The following is an 18,826-nucleotide window of genomic DNA, read 5'->3' as shown; positions in this document are numbered from 1 at the left end:
TCTCTAAATATATGTAAGATATAGGGAATATATCAAAGTATAGGAACTCCAATCAAATGTAATAAATAAATAAAAAATGGCAATTAAATAGAAGATTCACAAATATATTTATAAAAAAAATTAGATCAAACAAATTCTGAAATAGTTGAACAAATATAATTAAAAGAATATTTTTTGAGGATTAGAAATAAATAATAACAGAAAATTAGCAAGTATTCCAGATTCAAATAATTATCAAATCGAATTTCAATCATCAACGATCACTTTATACGAAAAGAGAATACCTAGTTAACGAATAATATATAGAAAAATTTTCAGAGATAGAAAAAATGTTAAACTATTTATAGAAATAGCAAAAAAATATTGATAGACACATATTTAATATAGACGGGTAGAAGTTTATCAGTGTCTATCAACGATAGAAGCTAATAAAAATCTAGATAGAAATCGATAAACCATCCATTTGCTATTTTGTGTTATTTTTCTATGTTTTAAAATATCATAATATTTATATAAAATAAAATAAATTGAAATGAAACACGAAAAGTAAAATATTCGAGTTTACACCAGCCGAATTATAGATTATTAAAAGACTTTACTCAAGTAGTAAACGCTCTGTGAATAGTAATTCGTTGTATAAAAATATTCATCGATTAATAAAAATGGAAGAAAGTAAACCTATTTAAGAATATTTTTTCTAATTAAAAAAAATTATTATTTTTTCTGAAAAAAAAAAAGAAAAAGAAAACATCGAGAGTTTCTAGAAAGAGCAGCTGATTTTAAAATTTCAAAATGATTATTCACATGCTATCAAATTATTATTCTTCTTCTCAATGTCCTTGAAACACTGAAAACTAAAAAGTCAAATTCAAGTTGGAAGTTAGTTATCATGTTTCACATCTAAGGTTAAAACAAAAAAATTACTATAAAACCGATTTACCGACCCTATGTATGGACGTATATATGCTAAAAAAAGAAAGTAAAAGTAAAAAAGTAATAATAATAATAAATTGGAAGTTTAGTTTTTCATCTGGAAGCTTCATGTCTATTTAATTTTTAGACTTTCAAAATTACAAAATCAGCCTTTGAATTTTTATAAAATTTTAAATTAGATTTACTAGATACGGAAATGAAATTTTAAAATTCCATTCGGAATATGATTATAATATATATCTAACAGATCAATTAATTTTTAATAATTTTGAATTTTTTAAGAAATTTATTAAGCATAAATTTAAAAGTTCCTAAACTTATTAAACACAAAATTAAAAGCTTAAACACATATTAGATACTTTTAAAAGTTTAAGAACTAAATGGATACAAAGTTTTAAGTTTAGAATATTTAACAAATCACTCACTTTTAGATAGTATTTTGAGTTGGATTTTTTTAAAAGAAAAAGAAAAGTTAACCCTAAAGCTACCTTTCAAGTTTGAGGAGTCCATTTATTTTGACCATTTGATACGTATTTCATTTGCATATTTATTGAGTACAATAGTTGAATTCTTAGCCAAATTTCAAAAATAAAACAACTTTTTAAAAACTAGTTTTTTTAGTTCTTAAATTCTGGCTTGGTTTTTTAAACCATTGGTGAAAAGTAGATAACAAAAAAAGAAATTTGGAGGTGAACGTAGTATTCATATGCTTAATTTATTTTATTAAAAAAATAAAAAAATAAAAAACAAAATGGTTACCAAACGAGTCCTATAAATTTAATTTTTAAACTTCATTCAACTTCAAAACGTGTCGAATAGGCCTATGGATTTTCAATAAGTTCCTAAACTTTAGGAGTGTCTAAAATATTTAGGGTTCACCTATTTTCAATAGAAAAAAAATTGGGTGCTCCATTGGATGCACCTATCTTAGTACATCCCAAGTATTGTCAAATAAAATTTAGCCATGTGGCATTTTTGTTTTTTTAAAAGATAATTTTTTTTCTAATTCTATTTTTACGTGGTTAATAAGTGGGGAGTATAAGAGTTAGGTGCAACCTAATCATTGCTCTTCTCAATAAGCACACACCACCTCACTTGTACACCCAAGCATTGAATGCATTTACATCTGGGACATAGTCTCAAAATAGAAAAACTCGATAGGAAGTAGTAGTTATTACGATCCAAGTTCTTAGTTATCCTTCTTATATATTCGATTGTCTAAAAAAAACTTATTAAACATAAAGTTAAAGGGTTCATAAATTTATTAGGTACAAATATAAAAGTTCAGAGACATATTAAATACAACTGTGAAACTTTTGAGTCAATCCAACTTATAACTTAATTAAATTAAAACTTTGAAACCAACATACCAACGGTCTCGTTGGCTAGTTTTTAAAAGGATAAATATAATGGTCCCAAAAGGAAGGGGTGGTTGGAGGAGGATAAGGGGCACCCAAATTCCAATTCATTTCAAATAGAAATACAAAGGGAAGAGAGAATTTCAAATAGTCACATTATTACCAACTTTGAAGGAGCCTAGAAAACAACAACCTCCGCTCCATTGCTATCATTTTCCCCACTTTTTCCTTTTTGCTCACCACTTACCAGCATTGTCGACCTGGGGAGGTTTCGTTTCATAGCGAATAACAGATAAGTATTAAGTTTATAAACACTACTTTTAAATTTTATTTATGAATTTATTTTTAAAACCTGTGTCAAGAATTGAATACTAAAAAATGAAGTAATTTTAAACATTTTCAAATATATTATCTCAATCAAGATGAAAACCACTTAAACGAAATTGTGAGTAAACAATCACAATTTTCAAAGACTTGAAAAAATAATTATCAAACACAAATGCTAATAGTTAAGCCCTTATTTGATATTTATTTGATTTCAGTTTTTTGGTTTAGAAAATTAAGGTTATAAAGTCTATATTCACCTCAAAATTTGTATGTTATGTTATCTACTTTCTACCCACTTTTTCTAAAACAAAAGTCTTGTTTGTTAATCATTTTGTTTTTGAAAACTAAGTCTCTTTTCCCCCGAATATTGGAATTGAAAAGGTCTTATTGATAAAATTTTCATTTATCCCATTGGATCTAGGCATCGGTAACAACCCCTCTATAATTTCTTTTAATTACCTCTTGTGAGAAAATGATCCCACAAACAAAGGTTTGCATAGTACGAAATAACATAAAATAAAAACGGATTCATTAAAATAAAAAATCCCACTCGATATTCAAATTGTTTTTTTTTCTTCACAGGAATCAATAAAACAGAAGAAAGATTTCAATCCGGTTAAATTTCATCCAAATGTAGTAGGATCAGAATGAAGAGAACTATAGACACTACTTCTACCTTCAAATTTCTTCACTTGCTATCTACTTTTTCCCACTGATTTAAAAAACCTGCCAAAATTTGAAAACTAAACTAAAAAATAGCTTTTAAAAACTTGTTTTTGTTTTTGAATTTTTGTTAAAAATTCAATCATTATACTTAAGAAAATTGAAAATCATTGTAAAAAATAAAGAAGAATAGATTTAATTTTCAAAAATAAAAAACAAAAAATAAAATGATTACCACACGTTTATAAATAACTAATTTTTCAAAATTTATATTTGTTGAAAGTAAAAAAAGTAAAAATCAAATGATTATTCAACCCACCTAAATTCTGTTCATTTCTACAACTGAATTGCTATAGGTTTATTAGCTTTGTCACGATCTTAATTATTTGATTAGATCTCCAAAAAGTCCCAATTCTTTCCCGTGGATGAGGTAGAAAGAGACAATATTATTGGTGTCCAAAGAAAACAACCACTTAAAAAGTTTATCAACATTTGATAATAGAAAAAGATATTTTAAAAAAATATTTAAAAAGATATTTTAAAAAAAAGACGTTTTAAAAATATTTAACCAAATTATGGAGTCGAAATAAACTAAATGAGTCAAATTTAAACTTTTTGTTTTGTTTTGTTTTTTCTTTTTAAAAAAGTGGTAATTTAAACTAAAGGTGGCCTTTTCTAAATTCTTTTAAAAGGACCAATTTGATTGCGAGAATAAATTGTAAGTATTCAACTTTTATTGGCACAATATTTAAAAAAAAAACAAAAAAAACTCTTTTTGGCATATTCTTCACCTTTCCCTCTCTTCTATGCTAATCTCTCTCCATCGAGTAAATACAACTCATGTTTGACTAAAATCCTTGGTGTTAGTGAACTATGCTGTTATTTTTATTCAATTAGTCACATCTGTCCATTCAAAAACATTTAATCGAGACGAATATCTGAATCGCACTTAATCGAGATGAATATCTGAATCTTGAGTTTGAAACTCGAGAATATATATGTATACCAGTTGAATTATGTTAAAGTCCAAGCAAATCACACGCTATAATCTTCCTGTTCCTTCGCAATCTTATTTCATACATGAAGTATAAGAAAGTGGGAATAAACAATACACGTGCCAATATTAACAATTAAAAGACTTGATCTCTCATTTTTCCACTAAGTTTCTCAACATATACAATTTCAACTTACATAAAGGTAAAGCAAAAGTAAACGTGGTAACAACTAATATTTTGAGTGTTAAGCCACAAATTTGTTTATGAGCAGCAGCTTTCAAGGTAGGTCTTGGTTGGTGTAGAATAATATAATCTATTGATTTTGCAACAAATCACAGCCTCTACATAAAGATGCAACTCTAAATCACTTCTTCCATTGGGGCAACCTTTGGACCACAACCTGTAACCAATGGTCCACCTATATTAATGGAAGGAAGGGGGACTTGAGCAAGGATAGAAAGAAAGAAGGAGAAAGCCTATTGTTTATCATCCCTCCTTTATCTTAGATTCAAAATCTTACCTAAATTAAGAATCTATATAATTTTGCCCTATGTTTCAAAAAATAATCTTACAAACATTCAGAAGTTGTCAAATTAACTTCGATCTTTCGCAAATGTGTTTTAAAATCCATTAGACTGTTGAATAGAAAATAAGACCTAGAACGATATGGTGTGACCTAGAATGAAAATTGGAATGGCTGTCACATCATTCTAGGTCATTACCACATTGTTCCAACCAAGTATGAATGTTTGATCAACATTCTAATGGATTTCTACTTCAAGGTGGTTGATTTTGAAGAGCAGATAATAGATTGGATAGTATTGCAATTTTTGAAAAAATAGGAGTATTTTTTTGAAGACGAAGTTTAGGGTATTTATTGTAGTTTAGTCTATATATACACGTATTAAAAGTTTGAAGTAAAATTTTGTCCCACCATATCAAAATTGGCTTTGCCATGTGCCAGAGAGCTTGCCTTTAATCAAAAGAAAGGCAGTCTAATCATGTGGAGGTCAACTAGGGCTATCATGGATCTTATATTTTCAATGCAATGATAGAAGGATTGTCATGTAGATCTGAACAAAGAAGCAAATAGGTACTAAGATGATGGGTTCTTGGCAGTACCTTGCCAGAGTTCTCTTTATTGCCAACAATTGTCTGACAAGCAAGCCTCCAACTTTCGGGTTTCTGAATTGTCACAACCGAAGTTAATATCGCTCCACGGGAACAAATAATGAATGAAAAACTTTAAGAAAATATGAAAAAAAAAAGAAAAAAGAATCAGGCTTCCGACAATATTTCAGAAAGTTGAACTTATTAGATTAGAATTAATTGAACTGTTCAAACAATTCCTCAATGCTTGTTTACCTGGACTATGATTTTGATTTTGTTTGGGCTAACAATAGAGAAACAGTGATGAAGTTATTATAGAACCTATCATAACTTGGCCCTACACATGCAGTTTTGGGGATAAAATGTTTTCTTATTGGACCTTAGAGAAGACTAACCTAACACAATACACAGACGGGTAGAGAAAAACTTGAACTTCCTTTTTTAGTGCAACAAATGCGAGGTGTGAAGATTTAAACCTCTCACTTGAAAGGGAGGAGTACAGCTCAGTAGGAGCTATGTTGGCCAATAAAAACTAATTCATAGCTAATAACGCAACATGGAAGTACCATGGTGAATAAAAAGGTTTTAGAAGAACAAAAAAGGCTGAGAAAAAGAGATAGGTCTATCAATTACTATCATACCTTCTTCAGGTAACGGAGTTCAGTATTTGTTCTCTCATTCAATAGATCCTTCCCATCAATTATCTGCACAATGATGTAGCGACCCTCATCAGATATCCAGTTCTTTGTATTAAAATGAAAAGATATGCACATCTCTGTCCTCTGCTTTAGATTTTCTTCTACCTATAATTTATACTCAACAAGGCGTGATGCAGTGATGAAAAGAGAAAATTGAATAAATGAATTATTTAGGCCCGTCATGCAACCGTTTGGTTTTGATTCTGAAAATTAAGTCTATTTTCTCTCAATTTCTTATGATGTTTTCTATTTTTCTTTGGTAAAAGAGTTGAATTCTTAGCCAAATTTAAAAAATAAAAACAAATTTTAAAAACTACTTTTTCTAATTTTCAAAACTTGACTCGATTTTTGAAAACATTGAAAAAAGTAGATCACAAGACTAAGGCTTATTTTTAAAAAACTAAAAATCAAATGGTTAGAATATTTGTATGGTTGAATAAAAAAAAAGCAGCATCTTTTCCCACTGTTTTGCAATCAGAAAAATCCCGATCTTTAGCCTACGGGTGAACTTTCTACTCTCCAATTTTCCATCTCAATTATTTACAACTTTGACGTGCATTTGTTCTGCTTCGTCCAGAAGAAGCAGACCACAGTCTAACCTTCAACCTCAAAGAAGGCGCAATTTCATTTTATGTTACTTCACCAGCAGGCTAGCAGAAAAAAAAATGGTCAGAGCAAAAGTACTGGAGCTCTAACTACAAGGGTATGCTAGGAAACTACCTCGACAATACAGGTCCCGCAACTTCCACCACCACCACAGTTCATCAATTTTCCCTGAGAACATTTGGATGCATTTCAATAACACATCATGCAAGAAAACACAGGCGACAATGATTAAGTATTATTTTCATTGTTAAATTATTTAATATTCCTCCAGTCCTGTACGCTTAGAAATCTGCACAAGATAAGAAATGACAATACAGGCATTCATACCTAAGGATCTTTTGCTCTTATAACATGTTAAACTTAAAGTTGACAGGTTATGTAGAATGAAATATTTTATCAATAATTTGGCAATCATTGATTAATCATCAAAACAATGAATGTTGAATTATTCCAGCCTATTTTATTACAACTTCATTGTGTTTGTTTTCTCACAATTTCTTTACTGAGTTTACATTCATTAAGAAACATTTGAATTCTTTACTGAACTCAAAAACAAAAAATGCATGTTAAAAACTTTTATTTTCCAAAAATTAACGTGGATTTTAAAGCTTTTTAGATTGTATAGAATAAATCAAACTATGATGAAAGTAGTGCTTTTAAGTTAAATTTTCAAAAACCATTATTATGAGTAATTTTGGACCAAAAGAACAAATCTAATAAATAGGGGAAAAAAGAAGCCGAATAGAGGCCGAAACAAGGCGAATGGAGCCAAGGGAAGGGAGTAGGGCCTTTGGGCCAACCTACCACTCTGCCTCATCCTCAACCTCCAAGGTCGAAGAGCCCAATCAGCATACGGGGCATGGAAGTAGTGTTTTTCAAACTTAATTATCAAAAACCAAATACTATTAACTAAATGATTATTAAAAATGCCTTAACTAAAGCGATTGCTCTAGTCTTTAGGCCTTACTGGATTGAACTATGTAAACTTTAACGAAATTGTTGGGAATAAAGACTGAATTGCAAGGCCACGGTTTATAACATGGTTTAACTGAGGCATGATGATCAGACAGACTAAGGCGTCGTCCTAAATATGGTATTCTAATATCAGCTCAAACTCATTAAAAAGGTTTCAAGAAACAGTCATCATTATCCAATACCGTCGTAGGCAAACTCCATGGATCACCGCATATCATCCTTTCCTTCACATTTCTCTTACATTACTAGAAGTTGATGACAATGACATTAATAATCCACTATATTCTTGCGATGGCTAAATCTTTGCGGGTTAGGCAACATACGAATCGGTTCAAAAATAAATCACAATTCACAACACACTCCATATTGTGCAGAAATCAAAACTTACATATGGGGCGTACAACTCGATTTTTTTATCCAGCATTATATTCCTCAACAGCTTCTCGCCACTTATAGCCTTAGCCTTGTCCACCGGAAACGATCCGTCGCTTCCCGGCTTCGGCTGTTCGAACCAAAGAACCACAAACATCAAACAGTTACCAAACAACAAAATCCACGGAATTAAACTCAAATTACCGATAACGAATTCTTCCACGCGAAGTTACCCCAATAAATTCAAGCTCGATCTCAGGTTTTTCGGCAGGAGTGGACAGAAATGGCTCAGAAGAATTTGCAGCGATGGAGAGCGGCCTGGTCGGTCTCCGATTAGGGAAATTTCCGATGAGGCATCGGCGATTCACATTGTCGGAAGGGAACTCCGGCTGCCGGAGGGATAAAAAAGCGGTGGTGACATTCAGGGACGCCATAGCTTTATCCTCCTCCTCCCTCAGCTCGACCAGTCGGAAGCTTCTGAGTCATTCATCATTTATTTACTTCTGTTTCATTTTCTTCTTTCTTTTGTTCGTTAATTCTACGCCTTGAGTTTTTAGGGGTGATTTTGTAAATTTGATGTGTCATTGCGGCTAATTTTCAAAAACTGACTTCTAGAGAGGGCGGGAAGTTAAGTGCGTTTTGCTGGTTATGATCTTGAGGAGTACAACGAAAATTTAGATACTAATATAATATAATATTAAAATAAATTAAACATAATATATAAATAAACAAAATAAAATAAATTAGCAAAATATAAAATAAGAAATTTCTCTAAATTCTCCGTTTTCTCCAATTTTCATAGAATTTGTCCAATGTGTGTCTTCCAAAACCAATTAAATGTCATTGTTTATAGGCAATTTGGCAAATAAGAGGTGGATTACATAGAACTAATGATGTGTAATGTTGAGACATATGGACGACTCTTTGGAAAATGAGGGCATGACACGAAGTTAATAGACACTAAACATGAGCATCTTATGGGTATCTACTATCATAATATTTATAATACCCTCCTTAGATGCTCATTATATATATGAAATATGTCTCGTTAAAACCTTATTAGGTACATAATGGGAAAAAAATCTTAGTGAAGGGAAAATAGTACATATTTCATATAATTTATACTCTTAGAAAATATATTTACTTCTTCTCATGGAAACATCACTTGAGATTTTTGAGTTGTCGAATTCCAATGTTATGCACCAATTTTTAAAAATTGTGATAAGTAATGCCTTTGTAAATAAATTTGTCAGGTTATCTTTCGTACAAATTTGTTGTACAGTGATGTCACAATTTTCTTCAAGATCATGAGTGTAGAAAAGCTTTGGTGAAATATGTTTTGTTCTAACTTCTTTAATATATCCTCCTTTGATTTGAGATATGCATGTTGTATTATCTTCGTATAATATTATTGGAAGATTTTTACTAGAATACAAACCACATGTTCCACGAATGTGCTGAGTCATTGATCTTAGCTATACACGTTCTCGACTAGTCTCGTGAATTGAAAAAATTTCAACATAATTTGACGAAGTAGCCGTTATTGACTATTTCACTGATCGTCATGATATAGCATTTTTTTCACATGTGAATAGACAACCAGTTTGAGATCTAGCTTTGTGTGTATCAGATAAATATCCAGAATCTGCATAACCAATCAGATCAAAATTTGATTTATTTAAATAAAACAAACCCATGTCAATCATTCCTTGGAGATAATGAAGCATATACTTAATTCCGTTCCAATGTCTTTTTATTGAAGAAGAACTATATCTTGCAAATAAATTTACTGAAAATGCAAATACATGGTCTTGTATTATTAGTAAAATACATAAATGCACAAATTGCATTAAGATATGGGTACTTCAGGACCAAGAAGTTCTTCATTATCATCTCGAGGTCGAAATATATCTTTCTTCACGTCTAGTAAACGAACTTCAATTGGAATATTAAATGAATGTGCTTTGTCCATATAGAACATTTTCAAAACCTTTTTTGTATTAGTTAACTGATGAACAAATTCTTATCTGCTAAATACTGAATTTGTAAGCCAAAGTAAAATTTTGTTCTTCTGAGATCTTTCATCTTAAATTCTTTCTTAAGATATTCTATTACCTTTGAAAGCTTTACAGAAGTTTCAATTATATTTAAATCAGCATATACAGTTATAATAGCAAATCCCGATTGTGATTTTTTTTAATAAAAACATGTGGACATATTGGATTGTTTTGATATCATTTTTTCAATAAATATCCACTCAGACGATTGTACCACATTCGTCCTGATTGTTTCAATCCATATAGCAATTTATGTAACTTTATTGAATACAATTCTTGTGAATTTGATTTATATATTTCTGGTATTAGTTTCAAAAAGCGTGTAGCGGAAGAAAACAGAATCATTAAGCATTCTAATTCATCAATTTTAGCTTCAAATTAAGCATGTTCAACAAATGAAAAGAGGGTTTCAGAAATGTCTGTGAAGACTCTCTTCAATCCACGAAATCAGTTGCAATCTTCTTCTCTTCTGATTGTGAACCACCACAAGGACTTTCCAACTATCCTCTAGGAATCTTAGATTGAGTTGTGAGACTCAAGATGAGTTGAGATTGAGGGAATTGAGAGGAGAACTTCACTGGTTTTCTACTATGAAGATGAAGAACCCTTTCTTCATCAGTTTTTTTCTTTCTTCAGAATTCAGAATTGCATGATGATCTTTCCAAATCAAAACTTCAAATTTTATTCAGTCTACTCATGCAATCAAATTGCATATCATGTAGATCCCTCCTATTTGGAGGATTTAAGTGAAATTTGATGACATGAATTGGAAAAACCCACTAACATTAGGTTTTTCCAATTTTTTGTTAATTAAATTAAATTTTAATCATATTAATATTTAATTTCAAAAATCAATTAATTTAAAACTAGTTAAATGGATTTTTAATAAAAATCTAAATTTAATTTAATTTTCCAAAAATTAAATTAAACAAAATTGATTTTCTAATATTTGAATTTTCACAAAATTCACTTCAATTAATTAAATAATTTAATAAATTCTATTAATTAAATATCAAATATTAAATTAATTACATGTCAATTCCACAACCACAAATATTTATTCATGTAACTTGATATTTAAATCGAATTAAATATCAATTAATTCTCCAATTTCGTTTAATTCAATAATTAAGCGAATAATTATATCGCATATAATTAATAATTCCCTTTATTCTTATTTAAACGTTTCAAATTAACTCATCACGTTATTCTAAAGTTTATTCCATTTGTGAGCTAGTAGGGGACCTAATGGACCTACAAATCATGGGCTCCAACGATCTGAGATTAATTGGCTAAACTTTTTAAACCGAATTAATCCCATTCGTTAACTACCGGGTCATTCCACTAAAGCCCTAGTTGCACTCATCTTACTGTAGATATATTGTGTCCACTCGATGTAAACATGATTAGTAAGTTAACCCTTCATAGATTGTTCGTAATAATGGTTGGGTCAATAGCTGTTTTACCCCAAGAATACTTTTTGTTCCTTAAGTTCCACTAATCCTCTAATGAACAATTGGTTTGAGATCTACTCATCAAACCGAATCCCTCTGGGGACAATGAGAGGGTGGGACCCCTTGTTAAAGACCCAGAGTCAGCACTTAAGGAAACAACCTCTCTGCTATCCTTAAAAGCGGGTAGGAGAGAATTCCATCTTGCACCCTATGTTCCCAGCTATCTACTCGGTCTCACCTTTAAAATGGGAGCTTATTGAACTGGAGCTGTTGAGCCAACCCTCACCCATGCAAATCTAAGGATAATCCCAAATAAACAGAAGTTCATAGTTAGCTCAGGATTAAGGTTAAGTTACCTAAGTCATCGCTTTGAAATAGTCAGTCTTAAACAATAAACAACGTTATAAAGTAAGAGTGACTTATTTCTTGGTCCGATCTCATACAAACTCATTGCACAAGACACTCCAATTCCTTATGTCTCTACATAAACGAATTAGGATCACTTCGTTTGTAGCACTTTACAATGATTGTAACAACTAGAAAGCGGGCCACATCCAATGGTGTTATCAGAATAAGGTACCCAACCTTATTCATATACTATAGACCATTTTGACTATTTACTCGAACTTTATCCACTCTTATGTCTCCACATAAAGTTCGTAGTTTATTGGATTTATTTCTAAAATGAAATAAGCAATTCATAATTCAATAACAATTTTATTGAATCAAAATTCAATAACAACTTTATTAATTTACCAAATAAGTTATCATTTACAAACCACAAGTTTTAGGACATAAAACCCAACATCTGGTACCTTAAATCCTTCTGGGATTCATATATAAATATCATTATCAAGAGATCCATATAAATATGTTGTGACTACATCCATAAGATGTATGTCCAGACTTTCATACACAGGCAGATCAATTAAATATCTTAATGTAATTGCATTCACCAACGAGAATATGTCTCCTCATAATCAATACCAAGTCTTTATAAAAAAACCTTGTACAACTAGTCTTGCTTTATATCTCGTGGCCACATTATTTTCATTTCTTTTCCTCACAAATACCAATTTGTATCCCACAGGTTTGACATCTTCTGATGTTCGATCTACTGGTCCAAAAACCTGACGTTTTGAAAGTGAGTTTAATTCTGCCTCGATTGCTTCTTTCCACTGGAGCCATTCTTTTCTATGTCGACATTCTTCAACAGATTTTGGTTCAGGATCCTCACTTCCAGATACAATAACAAGAGTAACATTATATGCAAAAATGTTGGCAATAACTATATTAGTTCGGTTCCATCTTTTTCCTGTCATGACATAGTTTATTAAAATCTCATTATTATCTTTAGGTATTTCATCTTCCTCACCGGTCATGTCAAGGATTATTCATGGATATCTTTAACCAAGTTTTCTTGACTATTTATTATTTTTCTTTTTCGAAGATTTTTTTTATTTTTGGAACCCACTAGTCTACTACACTTTTGGCATGTTTCAGACTTATTAATGATAACTTGTTGTGTTGGGATATCAATTTTTGAAGGAACATTTGCAGCTGGTATATGTGACTTAGTTACTTTCTTTGCAATAAATGCATCTGGTAACTTATTTACTATATTTTACAATGAATTATCTTCTGAACTTCAAATTCACATTGATCTGTACGGGGATATAAATGAGACAATAACGATGCATTCCATGTAATTTATTTTCCCAACTTCTTAATTCCTCCCTTCCAATGTTGGAAAATTTGTCTCATTGAAATGACAATCAGCAAATCGAGCAGTAAATACATCACCCGTTAAGAGTTCAAGATATTTGATAATTTATGGGGAATCATATCCAATATATACTTCTAACCTCTTTTGAGGACCCGTTTTAGTACATTGTGGTGGAACAATTAGAACATATACTGCACATCCAAAAATTTTTAGATGGGAAATATTTTGCTCATGGCCATAAGCTAATTGTAATGGCGAGTACTTATGATACGATACTGGCCTAATGCGTACAAGTGGCGCTGCATGTAATAGTATATTCCCATACAGATGTAGGAAGCTTAGCTCTCATAAGCAATGGTCTAGCAATTAACTGCTAACGTTTTATGAATGATTCTACTAAACCATTTTGTATATAAACATGAGCTACAGGATATTCAATACTTGTCCTAATTGACATACAATAATTATCAAAAGCTTGATATGTAAAATTCACTAGCATTATCAATACGAATAGTCTTAATTGTATAATCAGGAAATTGTGCTCTTAACTTAATTATTTAAGCAAGTAATCTTGCAAATGCAAGATTTTGACTTGATATTAAGCAAACATGTGACCATCTGCTAGATGTGTCTATTAATATCATAAAATATCTAAATGGTTCACTTGGGAGGTTAATAGGTCTACATATATCACCATGAATTCATTCTAAAAATTTAAATGATTAAGTCCCCACTTTAGCTAGTGATGGTCTAATTATCAATTTTCCTTAAGAGCAAGCATCACATGATAATTCATTAGATTGAAGAATCTTCTGGCTCTTCAATCGATGCCCATTTGAATTCTTAATAATTCTTTTCATCATTATAGACCCTGAATGACCTAATTTGTCATGCCAATTTGTAAATATGATTGGATTCATGAACTTCAGGTTCACTATTGCATATGTTTCAATTACTCGTATATGAGTATAAAATATTTCAGAAGATAAAGCAGACAACTCTTCCAGTATATGTTTTTTATATGAGACAGTAAATATGATATAAAGATACACCATATTATTCTTTCTATCAGTCTCAATATGATAACCACTGTAACGTTTATCTTTAAAACTAAGTAGATGTCTCTTTGATTGACTAGAGAACAATGCATTGTTAATTGTAAATTTTGTTCCTCTAGGCAAAATAATATTTGGTTTTCCAAAGCCTTCAATCAAGTTTGCATAACCTGATATCATATTGACTTTTGCTTCCAGCATTATCAGTTTGAAAAAATATTTTCTACTAGTAAGTATTATATGTGTAGTTGCATTGTCTGCCAGACATGGATATTCTTTACTCAATTTTTAGTCACCCAACATATGAAAATGGTCCAGTTTTCTTCATTAAAAGAAAATAATTATAATAAGAAAAACAACATTTGGAATATACAAAGGTAATGTCTACTAAAAGAAGAAAAAAATATGAAGATGAATTTAAAAAAACATTAAATATAGACATTTTCAAAGTCAAAGGAAATACTTAATGTTCCATCAATTTTGCTGATTTTCTCTTCAGGAGATTCAAATAAGCCCGTCACATCCAAATTTGTCATATAGGATGGGTCAAATATGTCATTATCCTGGTATGCAAAATTTTTTTCCACATTTTTCTCTTTTTCTTTTAGGGAAGCTTGATAGAGATCAACTAAATATTTTGATGTACGACAGGTGTGACTAATGCCCAATCATTCCACATCGGATGCATTTATTTTCTACACTTATTTTGTGGAGCTTTTCCTGACTTCGACCGCGACCACGACCTTGGCCACAATTATTAATATTCACAACATTCACTTTAGGGAATGGTGTTGTTTCAGTTGGTCGAGATTCTTGATTTTTCGTCAATAACTCATTATTTTGTTCGGCCACGAGAATACATGAAATTAGTTCAGAATACTGTTTACGCCTTTCTCTCGATATTGCTATTGTAGGAGCATATCCAAAATGTAGATCTATGTCTTCTCTAACATATTGATTTAAAATTTTGGAGCCTCAACTACATCCATTGACGATGAGCTTTAAGAAGAAAAACTATTTTTTGATGATCACATGTTTATGACATCTAGGTGTATTTTAGCATTAAGTACTAATGACAACTAATTATTACTTTTAATGTCAAATGCTACAAATTCTAATTTTGTAATATTTGCATAGTAACACTATTACAAAATGTTATATTTATATTAGAAATTGAATATATATCAAAATATGTAGAATAACATTTAATTTATTGATTATAATGAAGAGAGAGAAAACCGACATACCATTAGGACCTACCTTCAGCGAGGGAAATGAAATAAGCTTGTGTTGATAACATGTTGTGAACTTAAGGAGCACAATGAGAACACGGATACCAATAAAATATAATATTTAAAATAAATAAAATAAAATAAAATAGTAAAATAAATAAATATTAAAATAAATTAAACATAATATATAAATAAAAAAAATAAATTAACAAAACATAAAATAAGAAATTTCTCTAAATTCTCTACTTTCTCCAATTTTCATGGAATTTGGCCAATGTGTGTGTCTTCCAAAGCCCACCAAATGCCACTATTTATAGGCAATTTGGCACTTTGAGAAATGAATTAGACAATTAGAGATATTTGAATATAAGGTTTAATAAGAGTTATCATAACCTATGACTTTGAAAAGATATTAATGATCTTGTATGAACAAGAGAATTATTAGTTGATAAGTGGATATTTTTCATGTTTTATGTTTATGACAAATTACTTATTGTGAACGATGTAATATAACGTAAAACTTTGACTATCTAACCAATTAGGGACATATCTTTTAGAAGCGTTTTATCGCTCTTTATCTTTGAATTGCAATACAAAATTTTACAGAATTAAGACAAAATAGTAAAGGTCAAGCATGCTTTCAAAGAATTGAGAAAATTACCTTTGACAAAGAATGGGGGATCTTCTCTACATGAACAACAAGACCTTTCATGAACAGTAAACCCGTCGAAGAACACCATCACTTAGAGTCCTCACTATTCTATGAACAAGAGATCAAGGAAGGGTGGTCTCCTTTATTTGGAAGGGATAGTGTATTTTTGTGAGAAAGAGATCTTGGAAGGAAGAAAGATTGCTGAGAAAAACAATTTTTCTTTCTGTGTATATTTCTCTTGGAACATAATTACCCCCACATGAAGTGGTTGGAGAGGGAGTTACAACTCTCTTCCACCATTTCACAAATAACTCCCGATGGGAGTTATTTAATAATAATAATAATAATAATAATAATAATAATAATAATATAAAATTCAATATATATAATATTAACTAATTAAAAAAAATTAAATATCACATATTTAATCTCATTTGAATCATATACATAACACATTCTCTCACATAACCTATAGTTTTAATATGAATCTCATTCACATTAATTATAACCTATAGTATTATATGAATTTTATTCATATAATTAATATTTGAATCTTATTCAAATATTTATCTCTCACATATTATATAGTATAATCTTGAATCTAATTCAAAATTAACTTTATATATAATGTATTTATATATATTATATTAATTGTATCTTATATAATTAATTTTCTTATTTAATTTGAACAATTCAAATTAAAGGAAAAAATAATTGATTCTTGTTTTGCCCTTAATGGAAAGGGGACCTTATGAACCTATATATTAAAAGCTTCAATGTTACGGAAACTCTTTAATTCAATTAATCAACATTCATTAATTGCAGATCACTCCACTAAAGACCTACTGCTGCACTATTCACATTGTAGATATATTTATGTTCCATGGATATAACCAATCAACAGTAAGTTGACCCTTCACGAGTCGCCCGTAACTACAGTTGGACTAAATTGCCGTTTTACCCCTATAGTTACATCTAACTCCTTAAGTACCACCAATCTCTCTAATGAACAAATAGTTTATAGTCCAGCTATGAACTAATCTCTCCCGAACCAGTGAGAGGGTGAAACCTCATGGTTTTAAGTCCCAGAATTAGCTATTAAATGAGCAATTCATCTGGTATCCTAAAGACGAGAAGGAATGAATTCCATCTTGTGTAGTTGTGTTCCCAACTCCCTACTCGGACAAATCCCCAAAATGATAAGCTTATTAAGTAGGCGTATCTGGCGGTTTGGTCTTATACGAACTATTTGTATAGGATATTTCCACTCACATGTCTCCACATGAACGATTTGGATCACATCGATTGTAACGCTTTACAACTATTATAACAATTACAAAGTGGGTCGTATTCGTAGTGCCACTAAGATAAGGTACATAATCTTATCCCTATACTACAGACCATTTAGGTTATTGCTTAAACATGATCCACATGTATGTTAATCACATACATGTTTAAGTTACATATAAAATAATCTTAGATATTAGTTTATTGGACTGCGTAAATGAAAACTAAATGTCTAATAAAATAGCGTCTTATTTTATTAAATAAATAATTCGTGTATGTAAATTTACAAACTACAAAACCCGCAAGATTTAGGGCACCAACCCAACAACCTCCCACTTGTCCTAAAGCTAATGGGGTGTACAATACAAAGCATAAAACAAAGTAAAGTACACAATATAATAAACTAAGGAATATACTTGTTCGTGGTTTCGTAATGTGTGCTAGGAGTGCATTATAAATGGAGATAAAAGACGAGATTGATATAAATGAAGATGAATGGTAAATGACTTCTGTAGGTGAGAAGATTGGATGATGCGTCACACTCTTTCGCTAATGCGTACAAGCTTTTCTGTGCTAGATCCAAGTATAAATCTAATTCAGGTTCCTGGTAAGTCCAGGGACGAACACAGGGATTTAGATTAGATTAACGCAGGCCTTGCGTTGCAATAGATATAAAGGGTTCTAAATAAATGCTAGAAAAGTTATCTACACTATTTTAACTGCATGCGTACAAGAAGAAACATGAGCTCAACTGAAATATAGGGTTCAATGAAAGAATGGTGCTAAGTGATAGGTAAATGCATTGATCCAAGTAAGATGAACACGAAAGTGTGTGGGTAGGAATGAAGATGAAAGATGCATGTTTACAATCAAATGTATGTCAAAGCGTTGGGTTTCTGTTTATCTAATCATTCAACATTTCTCAATGCAAATGCCACATGTTCCTATCTCTAGGGTGCATGCGTTGGTTACAGAAAGTAGTGAAACATGAGTATTTTTTTCTCTAAAGCTACCGTGCCTTTAAACTTAATGCGTTTCTGGCTATCATATTCTTTCAAATGGTTTCAGCTGAGGTAATTTCAACTAGATGATCAAAATGATCAAAGCTTTAGAATTTTAGCAAGCACAAAGTCACAAATGCATTTAACACAGTAGATTGTAAGTAGAGGCAAATGTGATGGATCAAATACATGATTTTATAAAGAAAGAAATTGTCTTTACAATAACAACACTTAATCGCATGGTATAATGAATGGAAATAAAGTAAAAATAAAAGAGTCAAGCCGTAAAGTTCGATTTTTTTCCTCTTTGGCTTGATCTTAATGT

At 30.7% G+C, this 18,826-nt stretch overlaps 1 protein-coding gene across 2 annotated transcripts; it reads right to left on the bottom strand.

Moving 5' to 3' along the window:
- Positions 1-4,404: 4,404 nt before the first annotated feature.
- On the bottom strand, positions 4,405-8,566 carry LOC120075073 (2Fe-2S ferredoxin-like superfamily protein). Of its 2 annotated transcripts, none has more exons than XM_039028233.2 (6): positions 8,271-8,566; positions 8,054-8,167; positions 6,805-6,858; positions 6,028-6,090; positions 5,399-5,461; positions 4,405-4,694 (listed from the first exon to the last, which is right to left on the bottom strand). In XM_039028233.2, exons 1-6 carry the CDS (start codon positions 8,469-8,471, stop codon positions 4,641-4,643), a joined length of 549 nt encoding a protein of 182 aa, XP_038884161.1. In that variant the 5' UTR covers positions 8,472-8,566; the 3' UTR covers positions 4,405-4,640. The 2 variants fall into 2 exon arrangements, with proteins under 2 accessions (XP_038884161.1, XP_038884162.1); XM_039028234.2 differs by having other exon boundaries at positions 4,405-4,676; positions 8,271-8,559.
- Positions 8,567-18,826: the final 10,260 nt, after the last annotated feature.

This window comes from Benincasa hispida, chromosome 4, assembly GCF_027475165.1.
Source record: "Benincasa hispida cultivar pf3 chromosome 4, pf3_genome.v1.1, whole genome shotgun sequence".
NCBI lineage: Eukaryota > Viridiplantae > Streptophyta > Magnoliopsida > Cucurbitales > Cucurbitaceae > Benincasa > Benincasa hispida.
The sequence above is the reverse complement of the archived record's forward strand: the minus strand, read 5'-3'. Positions and strand labels throughout refer to the sequence as shown.